We start from the raw sequence: 17,380 nt of genomic DNA, 5'->3' as shown, positions 1-17,380 counted from the left end.
ATGTTGGCCGTCAGTGTTGATAGGAGTGTGTTGATCTGAGCACTTTAACATTCCCGCTCTACCTGGAGTGTGGATTTTTCAGGACGGGAGGTGGTTGGTAAACGTGTGGTGTGTGTGTGTTTCAGGATTCCTGTCTGGAATACTCTGGGCCATTGCTACCTGCTGTTGGTTTGTAGCGAACCACTCCCTCAGCGCTGTGGTCAGTTTTCCAATCATCACTGCTGTAAGTAGCTGAACTGCTTTTCCAAATTTTTGTTTTTCAAACGTAAATCTCATTTTTCTCAAGCATTCTTAGTGAATCACTGAAGCCTGTCATGGAGTTTAATTTTTCAGGAGTATAATTAGTATAACAGATTCATGTAGATAAACGGATACCCTCTAATCTCATGTCCGTGATCTCTAAGGGAATATTGCTAACCTCATTTTAGCAGGTTTGTTAATCTTTGATAACCTTGCAGTTTTTGTTTGGACGTTTTACCTAATTTCGTTTGGGATACATTGTAATTTGCTCTTGATAACAATATTCATCTCTCTATAACAGTTTATAGATGTAAAAAATGCTTTTGTGTGTATCATCACACTTGACTCTCATGACAGCCTTGTGAGACAGAAAGTATTTCGGCCCCTGTTCATAGGGCCCGTCAATATTTTAAGGAAGGCTTTCAGAAAGCGCTGAAGCAAAGTATTGTCTCTGGATGGTGGCATTTAACATGCATTCGTAATGCAGTTTGCTTCATCTGATGTTTTTAGGTGCCAATCCTGTAGCGCATAGGTAACAGAAAAACAAAAATGTTTCTTTTGACACAGGCAGGACAGGTATTGTCAGGCTTGCGCCCATTTTGAAGATGAGAAAATTGAGGCAATAGCTGACAGAGTCATCTGAAAGAACATGGCTACGTGGACATCTCAGGGTTTCTCAGGAGAGAGTTTCTTGCATGCAGGACTACATTTTGCCTTTAGTATAGAATCCAATTTAGAATGTTTCAGGTTCCTTATGGTACTAGGACCGAGACACACACACACACACACACACACACGAATTAATTGCTTTAACGTTGAGCTCTTATTTCTACTCTAGTATCTTAGATTGTTAAGTTGTTTACCTGCCTCCCTGCTTCCTAAATCATCATCATAAACAAAATTTGCCTAAAACATTTTAGCAGCACACCTGTGCAAACCTACAAAACTGATATTTTCAAACACATCGTCTGGTCTAAAATACAATTCCATAAAAGTTTGAAACATCCTTAAATTTTAACTTAAATTCTGGGTTTCAAACAGCATATTTTGACAGTTCTGTGTTCATAAAACTGTTGGCTTTATTTTTTATTTGAATTTAGTGGTACACTAAAGTGAACTATTTTGATAGGTTAGGTTTTTTTTTAATTTAAAGGGCTCACATTTTGACATTCTTAATTTCTATTGCGGGAAAATGTTATCAAAATTGAGCAAGTTATAAGGAATATATATATATATATATTTTTTTTTGCGGTATGCGGGCCTCTCACTGTTGTGGCCTCTCCCGTTGCGCAGCACAGGCTCCGGACGCGCAGGCTCAGCCGCCGTGGCTAACGGGCCCAGCAGCTCCGCGGCATGTGGGATCTTCCCAGCCGGGGCACGAACCTGCGTCCCCTGCATCGGCAGGCGGACTCTCAACCAGTGCGCCACCAGGGAAGCCCTATAAGGAATATTTTTAAGTTTAAGTCTTCATCATTGGAATGGCGACCCAAATTTTTTCACAGAAAGGGTTTGTTTCTCATTATTTCAAAGATATTTAATGCTAGAAGTGACCATATAACAGGAAAATGTAATGGGCAATGGGATATATCACTTACCAGTGAAATGCTTAAAAGTAAATTTGTAGAGCAAAGTATACAGTATGATGTGCACCTCGACTAGGGATGCAAATGTTATTTGACAGTCATATCCCACTACATAAGGAGGAATGACACATTAAAGTAGATGCAGTCATTAATCACATCAAATTTAAGCCACTTTTTGTATAAAATACACAGATAGAATTAAGCCACACAAGACAAACAGAAATACAAATAGAAAATGAAAACTATGATACAAGTGAGAAAGTCAGCAAATAACACAGAGAGTAAATAGTTATGTGATTAAACACTGTTTTACTTTTGCTTGCAAAAGGGAGTGAGACAATGTGATAACTAATTCTTTTTAACTGGTAACATTATTTCCTCAGAAAAGACCAGTTATTTTCTAACACTAATATTTTTTTTGCTTTTGTTTTTTAAACACTAAATTCTTAATAGAATTTATCCTATGGGGCCTTATACAGGGGACGTGGAACAATAATAAATAATAATAAATAATATTCTTCACAAAAATTTTATAGTAGATAGAGACATGGTTTTCCTCCTACTGTTTCTTGTATTAAGTTATGGTAAAGCCTTCGCACAAGACATTAAAGCCCGATTCAGTGGAAATAAATGGCTACGGCAGGTGGGGTGTAGGTAAAGGGCCGGTGGAAGTGGTCACTGTGGCATTTGGAGACTCTCCCATCAGAAGCATGATTCTCAAACACTGTGATGAAAGCAGGCGTCTCACCCACCACGTGTGGCTTCCTCTGGCCCCTGAGGACTGTTTCCAGGAGGGACAGGTATTTCCGGGAGGTGAGGGCCTAGGTCTTTATTGCTACTGGGCTCTTGCTTGGTTTCACTGTCATTAGTTCAAAGACAGCCTTATCTGTATGCAGAAAAGATTCGGCCCTGCCCTTCAGGATCTTACCTTCTTCTTCATTTTATTTTCATGGTAGAGCTAGACTGGTTTTAATTTTAACTTTTTTTGCTGGAAAATTTCAAAGACACCCAGCTTTAACAATTATGAATACGGTCAGTCTTGTTTCATCAAGAGTACGTTTTTCAAGTCCCAGCAGCATACCCTTTTACCCTAGGACATGTACTTCCATTCTTAGGACCCATTGGTGACTAGACTGAGAGTTCCTTGAAAGCAGCATCTACATTGTTTATTGGCAAATATTCCATTAAAAAGAAAAAAAGAAAAGGAAAAGAGAAAGAAAGGAGAACAGCCCACGTAGCAGGACAGCGGGCTGGGTACCTGTGGTCCCGGTCTTCCTCAAGGAATTGAACGGCCGAATCAGCTTCTCAGGAAGGTGGAGCTTCTCCAGATGGCTCAAGCTCACCTTCTTTTCCAAGGCTGACTTATAAATGTGTAATTTGTACTCGTTTACAATAGAAAACGACGCAATCCCAGGGCCAGGACAGCTGTGACTCTTATTTAAGATGCCCTTCTCCGTTGACCGTCCTTTGCCAAACCAGGGTCCGCGCACACTTAGACTTCTGCTTGGTACCTCTTGGTATTGTCTTCTCCCACGTATTCTGAAGGGATTAAAGAGGATAAAATTCTTGAGTGATTGTCATGACAGCATTAATATTTACACCCTATTCTATCATTTCCTCCCATCCTGCCCCAGGTCACTATGAATCTGCGAAAGGGCCCAGGTGCTTCTTGTTGGGTTTGGATTTTGAGGCTTAGGACCATGCGTCATTGGTAGAAGACAGTTCCTTTGACCTATTTCTCTGGCTCTTTTGATCTTGACTTTTCCAGATCCCAGTAAACAGAGAGTAGTGTGTTCCTATTGCTTTGCTCACCTGCCAGGAGTGGAGTCCAGCTTTGCTGAACCAGTCATGTAGACAGTTGGAGTGGTGGAGGGGAAAACAGGCTGGGATTGTTTATTTGAAACTCTTCCAGAGTGTATGCAGGGTTTGAAAAGGAATCGTCAAAATGCTGATACAGTACACCTTCTACACAAAGACTGCAATTAATCTAAATTCCAATGTTTTCCTTTCTCAGTGAAAAAAATTAATAAACTTTAATAGCTTCAAGTTTTCAGCTATTTCAGTTTTCAGAATCTTCCTTTCTCCATCTCATTTCTTCTCTTTTGTGCTGTATTATCTCATTCCTGTCTTTGTCTCCTGCTCACTGACCTGTCGTTTATTTTTCCTTACACGGTTTTCCCATCTTCCCATAATACTATCTGTAGCATTCACTAGAGCATAATGTGAGACATAGCTGATTACTGTGCAGTAATATCAGCTAAAGAGAACCTTAAAGTCCATGCTGCTCCCATATGCACATTATTTTTCAGGTCCAAAAGAACACACTAAAATTTCTTTAGTTATGATATTATTTAATGCCAAAGGAAGTTACAAGTTTATTCATACACGTTTTCCTCTTAAGCCCATTTCTAGAATCCTAAGGAACTAGTTCACTAGAAAAAAAAACTATTTGCTTATTAAAATATTTTATTATAAATCACATTAAAGAAACACATTGTATGGCATAAAATATTATAGCATCATCAAAATAATAAAAATGAAAACCATAGAGAAAAAAAAGGAAAAAAGTCTTCATTTTTTCCCCTAACGCTACTTAGTTTAACTCAATGGTGAGCTCAGATTGAGATTATGAATAGTTTTTCCTGACAATATTTTTATATTTTTACAATAGAAGTTTATTTGAGGAAAGTGTCAGATCAGCTCTCCACCTTACTGTATTTGTGTAGAGTACAGTCACAGAAAAATAACCAATTTAAATAAAGTTCTTATTTTTTTTAAGGGTCCAGGATTTATAGCTGCAATGTGGGGTGTCTTCATGTTTAAGGAAATACAGGTATGTACACGAAAGGTGCAGGTCCAGTTGAGAAGGGTATTTAATACTATGTGTTATTTTCTGAAAATTGCATGCAACATGAATGAATTTGACAGGTCAGATGTTCAAAGTGCTATCATCTCTAACTAGGAAAGAAGATATCAATGATGTGACAATTATTATGAACATGTTTTTCTCCACCCCAACTTCAGGGAAAAATGCTTTAGTTGACTTTATTTTCCTGTAAGAGATTTTGGTTAAATAATCCAAAAAAATATGATAGAGGGGAAATTTTATGTATTGTAAAATATGGTAGATAAATAAGATGAAATATTTTTTATCCCAAAGATTAAAATATCCCTGAGGCAAATGGAATTTGGGAATAGATTTTCTGTTGGCTCTCATGCCTCCCAAGGTCTTCCATGTCCAACCACAAGCTTTACAGGAAAACAGTGTGGTAACAGGTGACAACTACCTCTTCCCTCTTGAGGGTAAATGGTGCTGACATTTTTTTTTTTTAATTTATTTGGCTGTGCTGGGTCTTTGCTGCTGTGCGCGGGCTTTCTCTAGTTGTGGCAAGCGGGGGCTACTCTTCGTTGTGGTGCGTGGGCTTCTCATTGTGGTGGCTTCTTTTGTTGTGGAGCACAGGCTCTAGGTGCACAGGCTTCAGTAGTTGTGGAACGGGAGCTCAGTAGTTGTGGCGCATGGGCTTAGTTGCTCCGTGGTGTGTGGGATCTTCCTGGACCAGGGCTTGAACCCATGTCCCCTGCACTGGCAGGTGGATTCCTAACCATTGCACCAACAGGGAAGCCCCCAATGGTGTGGACTTAAAATTGCATTTATCAAATAGTTCTAGGATGTATGTGTGTATTCTCATTAAAAATTGTTTTAGGATTTTTCCCCTTTACCTTTATTTGTGGAAAAAGTCTTCAGTTGAGCAATCTATGTGAATAGTATTTTGTAATAGTTTTTACTAAAAAAATATATAAACTAGAGACACTGTCAAGGCATCATAGATATAATACTTTTTGTCTTAATAAGCAGCAAATAATTCCTATTTCTAAGAAGATCTGATGTTGCTAATCTCTGGGAGCCATAAAGTGAATATGTCACTGGATAATTCTTAAAATGATTATCCAGCTTTACATTTAAAACATCATTTCATTCATTCCAAATGAAATGTTTTGACTTAGAAAGCCATAAGATGTTAATACAAGTAAGATTTTCAGATTGAAGAAGTAACAAATTTGTTTAGAAGGTATTTGGATCATGGTCTTAATTTTTGTGTTTTTAAATTTACAAGACAATTTAAAACATTTATAGACCCATAAGTTACTTTTGTGCACATGTTTCTTACTTATTTTAGTTAGGGTTGCTTTCCACAGAAAGTAATTCTATGCCTAAGGCATGCTGTAAATCTCTTTGCAAATATTTCATCTGCCTCATGAAGGATAATGATTTCTATAGAATTGGGTATTATACAGTATAACACTCTGAAGCCTTAGAAAAGAACAAGTAAGTAACCATAGCTTATTTGCAACTATAGATATAAATAAGCACAAACTAAGAATAGATTTATTATGAAGCATTTAAAAATTATTTTAGTCACTACCACAGTAATAATGATACTGAATTTAAAGTCTTCTTCCCTAGATACAAGAACTCCCTTGAGAGAGAGAATCCCTAACCATTGGGCCTCGTGTTAATTCTTCAGAGTCCTCTAAAAAGACACTAAGCACATTCAAAGAAATGTTTTTTTAAGACACCTCTTAAAAAATCAGCTCAGGCCAAATAGAGGAGGAACTTTTAAAAATGATAAAACATGACCAAGTAGGGTTTAATTCAGGAATGCGAGGATGGTTCATAATATGCAAGTTAATTAATGTAATTTATTATACTATTAGATAAACAGAAAGAAACTCTGTGACAATATATATTCAAAAGGCACTTACTAAAATTAAAAACCAGTTTTTAATTAAGAAAACAGCCTCTTACAATAGTAGAAACCTCTTACAAATAGGAGGAAGCTTTAGTTGATACAAGATGTCTATCAAAAAACAATAGCAAATATGTAACTAAGGTGAAACATAAGAGTTCTCTGTCAATTCTATCTCAATAGAACTGAAAAAAATAAGAGTTCTCTGTAAGTTGGAAGTCATAGATTCTCCATCATTGCTATTATTCAGTATTTTCTGGAGATCCTAGCCAGTGTGATAAGATAAAATTAAGAAATAAGAGGACTAGATATAGGAGAGAAAATTGTCATTTGCATATAACATTCTCTTCTTTAAAAATTTAAGAGTATCAGCTGAAAATCTTGAGACCCAATAAGATCATTTACTAAGGCACTGAAATATAGGATACATATTAAATCAATAGCTTTCCAATATGTCACCAAGAACCAGTTAAAAAGAGGAAAATAAATGCTATTAATACCTACAAAAAATTATAAAAATAAAAGAAAATAATTAACAAGAAATGTGCTGGATTTATAAAATCTTTTCCTTTACTGCAGAAGTTTACTACAAAACATAAAAGACTACCAGAACAAATAGGAGACTCATATGTCCCTGATGGGACGGCTCACTGTGGTTCAGGCAACACCTCCAATTACATTCAGTGTAATTCAGATAAAATCCCAGTGTGTTTGATCTGCAGATTTGAGACTGAGTGCAAAAGTTTGGCCAAGTATGTAAGTAAAAATAGAGAGAGGGCAAAGCTGAAAGCACAGCGAGTTTTGCTGACCTCTTAACCCTAGTTTAAAAAGCCTTACAAATCTGTCTACAAACAGAACTTAAGGTGTGTCCAGCGATACTTGTTCAATGCAGATACTGAGTTGCCTCTTGACAGCAACTTTAAAGGAAAGTTTTAAATACTTCCCATGCCAACGAGTTTAACAAAGAGTTATCAACTAGACAGTGATACCAAAACTCTATCTGAATTTTTAAAATTATTTTTCTTAAAAAGAAGATAAAACCGTAGAGCAAAACAAAACCAAGACGTTTACCTTTATGACTCATAGGTCCTATCAGCTGTGTCTTGAAGCAGTCCTCAAAGACACGTATTTAAAAGTCTACAGCCTGGAGCAATAAGGACTTAATGGGAGATCCAAGCATTTTTTGAGTGAAAGAGTTTAACGATTTTATTTCATTTTAATGACATCAGTGCTCTGTTTGTCTGCTTTGCCCTTGAGACCTTCTTTTATATCTGATATCTGTTCTTCTTTGGGAAGTTTGTTTTAGAATCTTATATTTAGCTATTGTAAACTAGACAGACATCATATTTTTAGCAACATATTTTAGTCTGTGTGTCCACAGAAATCCCAATGTAGGGGATTGTTACCACAGCAATTTACAGGTCCATAGCAACGCCCAGATAAAGAATGAGATGATTTGTCATTTTAGCAGCTGTCTCAGAAATCCAAGTTAAACACTTTCTTTGCTTCGGGAAGGAATGTTAGCATGATCTTTCTAAGAGTCAACATTCACCTTGGACAAAGGAAAACTATTTTGCCCAAATATAATCAGTCTTTTTATCTAGGACACTAGGCAGTTTGTACAGATTCTTAACCTTAAAAGGGAAAAAATTTTACCCCCTAAGGACATTGTTCTTCTGTCTACATAGACAATAAAATAGAGAGCTTATGAGGTGTTCACATAATTAGGTGGTAAAGTGCTGATAAGTGAGGCCCCATATATTGTTCTTTATTTCAGTGATTGCATCAATTGGCTAATTTACAAAGCACATTTGGAAATTGCCCGAGTGTATTGATTCTTTGAACAAATATTTATTGAGCGTCCACTCTGCACCAATACTGGCATCTAGGCAAAGGCTGCAATCTTTAAGACTAAGAAAAAGATGTCAGGGACCCTTAACGCCTTCATGCAGGAGTGTGTGTGTGTGTGTGTGTGTGTGTGTGTGTGTGTGTGTGACTAAGAAAAAGATGTCAGGGACCCTTAACGCCTTCATGCAGGAGTGTGTGTGTGTGTGTGTGTGTGTGTGTGTGTGTGTGTGTGTGTGTGTGTGTGTGTAAATAGGCTGCCCTGTGCCTGGCAAGGATTTGTGCTGTCTTTCACTTGTAGAGCTTGAATTAGAGTGACTTCTGGTAGGGTTGGTGCTGACAGTGAATCAGGTAATTCAACCAGCCCAACCCAACTTGCAAAGACCACTGTGGTCATCAAACAGACGCAAAATCACCCACTTTAACCCAACTGTTTATTAAGATGAAAAAAAAGGGGATATACCTTTTTGACTATATATTAATTGTCATTAATCTTTAAAAAAAAGCTGGTAATAGTATCATATGATTTGACTATCAGGAGATCTCAGTGTAATTGAGACCCTATATTACTTGCCTCAGAGTATTGGGTCTATATTTAAAGAGCTATATAGACAGCCTGGCAATCATTCAGAAGGAAACATCCAGGACCGTGCGGGAGCTTGAAACCATTCCATTTGAAAGATAGTCAAAGGAGCTAAAATATTGACCAGGGAAAAAGATGCTTCAGGGATAAAAGACATTTATTTTTCAATGTTTGAGGATTTATCTTGTGGAAGAGAGATTAGAATTGATCTATCCGTATCCCTAGAGATGGAACTTATGAGAAATACAATATTTCTACTGCGCACAAGACGGTATTTCTTTGTTAAGGTACAGAGGGACTGGCTGCAGTGGGAAGTGGTCCTCCGTGCTTCCATCTTTAAGACAACATAGCTGGGCGAGTAAGCTCCATCTCTGTTTTTCCCTTGCCCTTTAGACTGGTCTCTGTCTCTCCGTCTTCACTGCATCGTTTCTGCCCAGGAGGACTGCAATCACCTTCTCACTGGTCCCCTTGCATCCCTTCTGGCTCCCTCCGATCTGTTCACCATTTGCAAAAGCGTGGGCTTTACAAAATGCAAATCCCATCTTTTCGCCACACCCAGCTCTGCCCATTCCTCCGATGTTTTCCCACTGCTTGGACAAATAAAACCAAAAGTAGAGCATGGCCTCTGAGATGCCTGTGTGCTCAGGCCCATAGCTTCCAACCTCATCGAGCTCCACCTAACTCACTGCTGTAGCCTCTTGGACCTTCTCTTAATCCCTGGCGAGTACCATGTTTCTCTTGCAGCAGAGCTCGGCACACACATTCCTTCCACCCAGGATCTCTACCAGCTGCCCTCCTTCCCTATTCAGTTCATTGATACTTAGAAGCTCAACTCAACCTCAAACCTCCCACCTTAAGATTCCTTGGTAACACACAAACAGCCTTGGGCGTTTGCTTATTAGCCTCTCTCTGTCTTTTAACAAGCCTTTGTGCAATGATTTTATTCATTTCTGTCTCCCATATTATGTGAGTAACTGAATAGGGGCACGTTTTTGTTCACCGTTTTAACCCCAGCAAGTGTGGATGCATAGTGGGAGCGCACATGTGTTTACTGAACGGTTAAAGGATGGAGGATCTGCGGGGTTTCCAGAGAGTCAGGAAGATCAGGCAGAGGGGGGAGCAAAAAACATACAGGAGGTAGACCAGATGGTTACTAAGGTCCACAGCAATGTTGAGAGTCTGTGCTTTTTGCATATTTGGTTCAGGTTTTCTTAATGACAGTTATTCATTTTTATTACTTAGGGTCGACAAAACTACCTGCTGATGATACTTGCATTTTGCATCATCTTGGCTGGAGCCCTATGCACAGCTTTTTCTAAAATCTAACAACCACAAGGCCAGCAGATGGCAGCAGTGCTTGAGAACACGTCTGTCCTGGACACAGAGACTGTGCTGAGAACAAGGTTCATGTTCATACAGCAAATGGATCTCCAACCATCCCAGATTAGGGTAAATGATTTTTTTTCCCCCACAAATGTGAGAATGAAGGAAAACACTTTCAGTCGAGCATAAAAATGAGAAATTCTTCTAATGAACTATTTATGAAGCATTACGTCTAAGGATGCTGCTTTAACGACAATATGTACTTACTGGTGCATAATCTAGAAAACCGTGTGGATTTCGTATACAAAGAACTTGGTACATGTCCAAAGTTCCAACATATGAACCTCATTAGTGAAGAGAGGCATAAAAATGTTTGGGGAGGAGTGGGAAGAAGACTTATAGTGGAATTAGAATCCAAAGATATCTGGGGCCTTTGCGAGAAAAAGTAAATGTCAGAGTTGGTAACAGAATGTGAAAAGGGCCATTTCATTATTTTTAGTCCAGACTTATTTTAACCTCAAATGAATGTTGCCCAGTTCTCCATCACCCACCTGACTTAGCTCAAAGTGCCTTTTGATTATCTCCAGACAAAATCCATCCTCAGAGAACAAAAACTTCCACCGTTGAGAATGTGTGTAACACGTATACATACATAAGCAAGTACACACATGAATACACATGCATATATGTATGTACTACTCCAAATTGGGAGGAGATTCTAGAATTGGTGAAGTGAGAGTCTAGCTTATCGGAGTGAGAATTTTAAGGGACCAACACACTCCTTTAGATGTACAATTTAATTTTTTTTTCTGAAATATACTTTTCTAAAATCCCTCTTGTAACCGGTGGTTTTCTTCCTGTTTTAACTGGCGGTTTCCACCAGGTAAAAGAAAATCACAGAAAATGATAGTGTTCTTTAAGAAAACTGAAATGGAACTGCTAGTACAATGTTTATCACTGTGGTTCCCAAACTGTCAAAATAGTCGAATTAAAAAACCTGGAAGAGGGCTACCCTGGTGGCGCAGTGGTTGAGAGTCCGCCTGCCGATGCAGGGGACACGGGTTCGTGCCTCGGTCCGGGAAGATCCCATGTGCCGCGGAGCGGCTGGGCCCGTGAGCCATGGCCGCTGAGCCTGCGCGTCCGGAGCCTGTGCTCCGCAACGGGAGAGGCCACAACAGTGAGAGGCCCGCGTACCACAAAAAAAAAAAAAAAACCTGGAAGAGTGCTGTGTCAATTTCACCCACTCCCTCTCCTAGAAGCACTTTACTTTGTTGCTAGGACAGGCAGAAGGTGTGTGACTCCCTAGCTAATCTGTATGGGTTCAAATCCCGCCTCTGCTTCATCTTAATTGTGTGACTTTGGATAAAGGTCCTGCACCCCCTGTATCAGATTCCCCATCTGTAAACTGGAGATAAGGGTAACATCCATCTCACATGGTTACTGGGATGTTCAAATTAGTGAAAATCTGTGAAGTATTTTCATGAGTGTCTGGTGCTTGGCAAATATATAATTCTTTTTTTTTAATTCACTTTTGGCCGCACTGGGTCTTCGCTGCTGCGCGGGCTTTTCTCTAGTTGCGGCAAGCGGGGGCTACTATTCATTGCGGTGCACAGGCTTCTTATTGCGGTGGCTTCTCTTGTTGCGGAGCACAGGCTCTAGGCACGCGGGCTCAGTAGCTGTGGCTCGCGGGCTCTAGAGCGAGGGCTCAGTAGTTGTGGCACACGGGCTTAGTTGGTCCGCGGCATGTGGGATCTTCCTGGGCCAGGGCTTGAACCCGTGTCCCCTGCACTGGCAGGCAGATTCCTAACCACTGTGCCACCAGGGAAGTCCCTCTAATTCTTAGCTATTGTCATATGTCTTGTTTGAGAAAGAAAGCCTGTGTCTGTAGATTGGAGAATACTTTGTAAGAGCTACTCCTCTCACCACCATCCACACTCAAACAACTCCTTATGCCTCTCTAAGAGCTCAATTTAAAAATGATCCTGGAGTCCCTGTTTAATTGTTGAAATGTGAATATAAATAAATATTTGATTGTAACATCTTCCAAAAATTCATTTTAACCTAAAGTGTTGATATCTTTGAATCAACTGACATGATACGAAGCTATTTTTCTTGTTTAAATATATTTAAAAATTGTATATTAATGGCATTGAATTATTCTTTAGCTGAGGTTGCCAGTTTGTATGCAAAATTTTAAATGTGAAGTAAAGCAATTGCAGAGGAAAAATGAAAAGAAAAAAAATCTTATTACCACTCTACAGTTTCTGCTACCAGATAGTGCCTATAATGTTAGGACAGTAGTGTGGGAGAGAACAAGCTTTTTCAAAAGGCTTACCAAACAAACAACTTTTTATGTAGAGGTAAGTCTAAATGGGCAATTTCCAAATCTCCATTCCCTTCGCTTACCTTAGGAAGTTAATGCCCACGGTTCTTAAAGTTTGGGGGTTTCCTTTTTCCTTGTCTAGTACGGTCAGATTCTTGTGTATGCATTCCTTGTGGCTTGGCTCTCTGTCTCTGCGTTCAGAGGACAGTACCTTAGGAGGGCATAGCCCCCAGTGAAGCTGGCTTCCAGATTGTGGTACTTTTCTACTATCAGAAGAAAAATGCCTGATTACCAAAAATCCCTAACGCGTTTTAAAGAATTAATAGTACAGACTTTCCGCTGAGCTACCAAACCTCCTTTCAGTCCTGTTATACTGATTTATTTGTACTTATAGAGTTGCTACCTACTAGCCTTGCATGTATCACTATTGGGAGAGCTTCTGAAAAACACATTGAGTCAAAAAAGGTGAGTTGTAGAGATGTGTGCACGGTGTGATACCATTTAAATAAATTTTTAAAAATCAAAGAACTATGTACATTTTCTGTGAATCCATATGTATGCAACATATTAGAAAAACATATGTACCGAACTCATAATAGTGAGAATAAAACGGCGACACTAGGTCAAGGTGACCTTGAGCATTACCCGTAATACTCTAATTTTTATGGCAATGAATTCATCTATGTGTTCTTTAATATGTGTTAAAGAATCAACGGCAGAAAATCTCAGAAGCATATGTCTAAATGGTAAAGTAATTCAAACTAGGTACTGCTTAAAATATCAAAGCAAGAATACACACACATGAACACACAAACTAAAAACACAAAGATCAGGACAAAACTGGGAAATTTTCCAGTGTGGGAGTCCCACCTCCTAAAGGTGGAAGCCAGAAACTCGCTTTCCTAGCCTCCCTGTGGTAGGGTCTAAGGGTTTTTCTGACCATGGAGCCTCCAAGCCGAGTTCCATGGTCCTGCGGGAGATTCTGTGAGCTACCTAATATAGTTGTTGCAGAAATTTGGCCTCATTAAACAACAACAACAACAAAAACTCACAAATACCTTGTAGTCTGTTTTAATCAACTTTAAGAGGTATAATTTGCATCCAATAAAATTCTCCCATTTTAAGTGAACAGTGCTATGAGCTTCAGCAAATATATACTCATGTAACCACCACTACACCCTAGATACAGAACATTTCCAACAACCCAAAAAGTTCCCTTCTGCCTCTTTGTAGCTAACCGGTGATCTGTTTTCTGTCGTTCTAGATTACTTTTGCCTATTCTAACATTTCATATAAATGGGATCATATACAATGTACCCTTCATATCTGATTTCTTTCATCTTCTAGCCATTTTCAAACAATTTTTACTGATCTGAAACAATTATAATGCATTCTCAATTGTTCTCCCTAGTGGAAGAAAGCAAAATAACAACTAAAGCAGAAATGATTAACATTTGGAATTGTTACATTTAAGTGTGTGATGTGTCATGTTCCAGAAAGTCACCATTTTAAATTAATAGTGTGGTTAAGAAGAATTCTTAGCTACCCTTTGAGTCCATCCCCACTCTATAATGTTCTCTTTTGAGGGGCTGTAAGATATTAAACTGCTTAAACTAGATGACCTCCATTTTCTACATGTTGAAAAAAAACGCCTGTTCTTGGGTTTCTTACAATGACCTAATGGATTATAATCTCTGGGGCTGGAAAGTATGAATTTGCATTTTTTACAAGTACTCTTGGTGATTCTTATCACACTTGTGCTCTAAAGTTTTTCTATTTGTGGCTTATACCTTGCTATCTAAAAGATTTCAAGGTACTAGGTTATTATAAAATAAAAAAGAATATTGTCTTCTACTCCTAGAGGAAAGAGAGAAGATATAAAAGAATAGGTATCCACTTAATTTTATGAAGATTTTTAGGAGAAAAAAATGAAAGGTTTGAAACCATCCTGTTTACGTGGAATTTTTGACAAAAAATAACAGTAATAATGACTGAGCATCATATTACCTTTTTTGGCTCAAACCACGTAACTTCCACACATCGAATCATCTCTGCCTGGTGGCCAAGTCTATTTTCACCTCAGATTAGGCAGACTGATTCCTTCTCCAGTATAAAATCTCTAACACAATTCATGTTGACAGGATGCCATGAAAACAAACAAACAAAAATTCCAATTTCCAAATGGAGATTTTGCAAGAAGATCTAGTGAAGCAAATTTAAACACTTGAATACACTGTTTGGTAATACTGTCATGTGGAGATTCTCATGATGTGTCTGAGACTCTAGTAAAAACATGTTTATTATAAACACACAAAAGAACATGCAATTCTTAAGAGGTTCTCCTCTGGATCATACCTGATCTGACATTAATTCGAATTTCACTCACTTATCTTGAAGTCAAATTAAGCTCTATAGAAGTAAACATGTGGAAGCGTGTAAAAAACGTGGTTCAGCCTTTTAAGAAATTTGTGCACAGTCTGAAAAAGGAAACTCAATAGACTCTCTCCACGTGTGTAATGCGTCTTTCAGCTGAAACCTGACACAGAGCTGTTGAAATACAAAGGAGGAGGGTAAGTTGTCATTGACTTGACTGGTCACAGCATTATGAGCTTGGTGGTCAGTTCATTCACAATAAATTTTTTAAATACATAAAACGTTTTAGTAAGTGATAAAATTCCATAAATTTTGATGGAGAAAAACATGGTAAGACCATATATGTTCGAAATAGTGTTTCTATTTGGTTCAAAATATGATATAGTAAGAGAAGGAAGCTTTGGGGAAACTTTGAGGTTTACTTTTATTGAGGCAATTGGTGAATTTTGCTGGGTGATAGGCCATGGGTAAGAGAAGGTCGGTGTGTGTGGACTGAACTGATGCTTCTTCACAGCAGCTCCTAACAATGTCTGCTGTATGAGGAATGGAAACCAGCAAAGAGCAAGGGGGAGTTGCCCTTTTCTGATCTTGCAGACAGCTCTCCACTGGTTTTCAGTGTATAAACATCTACAGAGAAGCTTCTTCATCTGTCTTACAGCCCCAGTGAAGAGTGGACACCCACTAATGACCCCACTGACATGCTGGGGATAGGCACCCAAGAACAGCTCTTTTGAGGACTTACTTGGTGGTCCACTGGTTAAGACTCTGCAAGGGGGAAGTGGAGGGTGGGATGGATGGGGAGATTGGGACTGACATATATGCACTACTATGTGTAAAATAGATAACTAATGAGAATCTACCGTAGAGCACAGGGAACTGTACTCGGTACTCTGTGGCGACCTAAACGGGAAGGAAATCTAAATAAGAGGGGATATATGTACACGTATAACTGATTCACTTTGCTGTACGGCAGAAACTGACACAGCAGTGTAAAGCAACTATACACTCCCCCCACCCCCCGCAAAAAAAAAAGACTCCATGCTTCCAGTGCAATCCCTGGTCGGGGAACTAAGACCTCACAGGACGTCTAAAGCCCCACACCCGAGTACTCACCCCAAGGGGATTAGCATCTGAGATGCTACTGAAAGCAAATAGGAACAGTACATTGTAATGAAAAGCAGGTTCAGAGGAAATGTTACATTTTTGTTCGTGACAGGAAATACATCATACTTTGAAGACTATAGAGAAAAATCACTGGATGGTGTTAGGGCCCCTACATACTACCAGCAGTGAAACTGTGGGAAGATCATTTGATTCCCCTGGATTTCATATTTTTGTTTTTAAAGAAATAGTTTTTATTGTGCAAGTAGTAAAGTTCAAGTTTGAGAAATTTAAAATTGTCAATCAGAAAAATTATCGACCAGAGTAACCACGAAGAGCACTAGGTATGATTGCTGGCTTAAGAGACTATAGCCTGATATACCGTGATAATAATGTACATGTCTGTGTTCCTAAAATATTCATTTTAATATGCCTGATAAATATGCATGGTAAATTTATTTAAGGCATTAAATAATTCATTGTCTACTTTTTAAGATTAAGTAGTGCAACAGATCGAGGAAACTATTCTTTCTTATTATTTCTGCATAAATTGTAACATATATAAATACCTAAATCCCAAGTATATAAGTGGTATTATCCAATACAATTTACTACTTACAGTTTAGAAAAGTGTAGAATTGGGACCTCTCCAAAAAAGAGCCATTCAACCTTAATAACTAGGGGAAATGTAGTCAGGTGAGTTAGTGAAAATGGGATATTCATACAAACAGGCACCTGGTTGCTCTACCTTTAGTTATTTTGACGTATGCTAAATAACCATTCATTTAATTCATCCGTAGAAATACATTTTCATATTTGACCACCAGGAGGCAGTATAGGCTTAGTTGTGATAGTCTTTATGTTAAAACATGTAAACTTTTTTTTTTTTAAGTTTGAGCTTCCTCACTCTTCCCCGTCCCCACCCCTGCCCTGCCTTGCCCTGCCTTGCCCTGCCTTGCCCTGCCTTGCCCTGCACCTCTCTTCGGAAATGACTATAATTTGCCATCAGTGGATTTTTTTTCTTTTTGCGGTACACGGGCTTCTCACTGCTGTGGCCTCTCCCGTTGTGGAGCACAGGCTCCGGACGCGCAGGCTCAGCGGCCATGGCTCACGGGCCCAGCCGTTCTGCGGCATGTGGGATCTTCCCGGACCGGGGCACGAACCCGTGTCCCCTGCATCGGCAGGCGGACTCTCAACCACTGCGCCACCAGGGAAGCCCCCATCAGTGGATTTAAAAACTATGCACTAGGAAAGAAAACTA

At 38.9% G+C, this 17,380-nt stretch overlaps 1 protein-coding gene across 1 annotated transcript in view; it reads left to right on the top strand.

Moving 5' to 3' along the window:
• The window catches only part of TMEM144 (transmembrane protein 144), a 43,051-nt gene extending 31,537 nt beyond the window's left edge, over positions 1-11,514 (top strand). Inside the window, exons 11-13 of the mRNA XM_004324595.4 lie at positions 126-223; positions 4,603-4,656; positions 10,242-11,514. Of these exons, the coding sequence (XP_004324643.2) occupies positions 126-223; positions 4,603-4,656; positions 10,242-10,325 (236 nt within the window). The 3' untranslated portion in view covers positions 10,326-11,514. The remainder of the gene's footprint in view (positions 1-125; positions 224-4,602; positions 4,657-10,241) is intronic.
• The last annotated feature ends 5,866 nt before the right edge of the window (positions 11,515-17,380 follow it).

Source organism: Tursiops truncatus, chromosome 5, assembly GCF_011762595.2.
Source record: "Tursiops truncatus isolate mTurTru1 chromosome 5, mTurTru1.mat.Y, whole genome shotgun sequence".
NCBI classification, from domain to species: Eukaryota; Metazoa; Chordata; class Mammalia; order Artiodactyla; family Delphinidae; genus Tursiops; species Tursiops truncatus.
The sequence above is the reverse complement of the archived record's forward strand: the minus strand, read 5'-3'. Positions and strand labels throughout refer to the sequence as shown.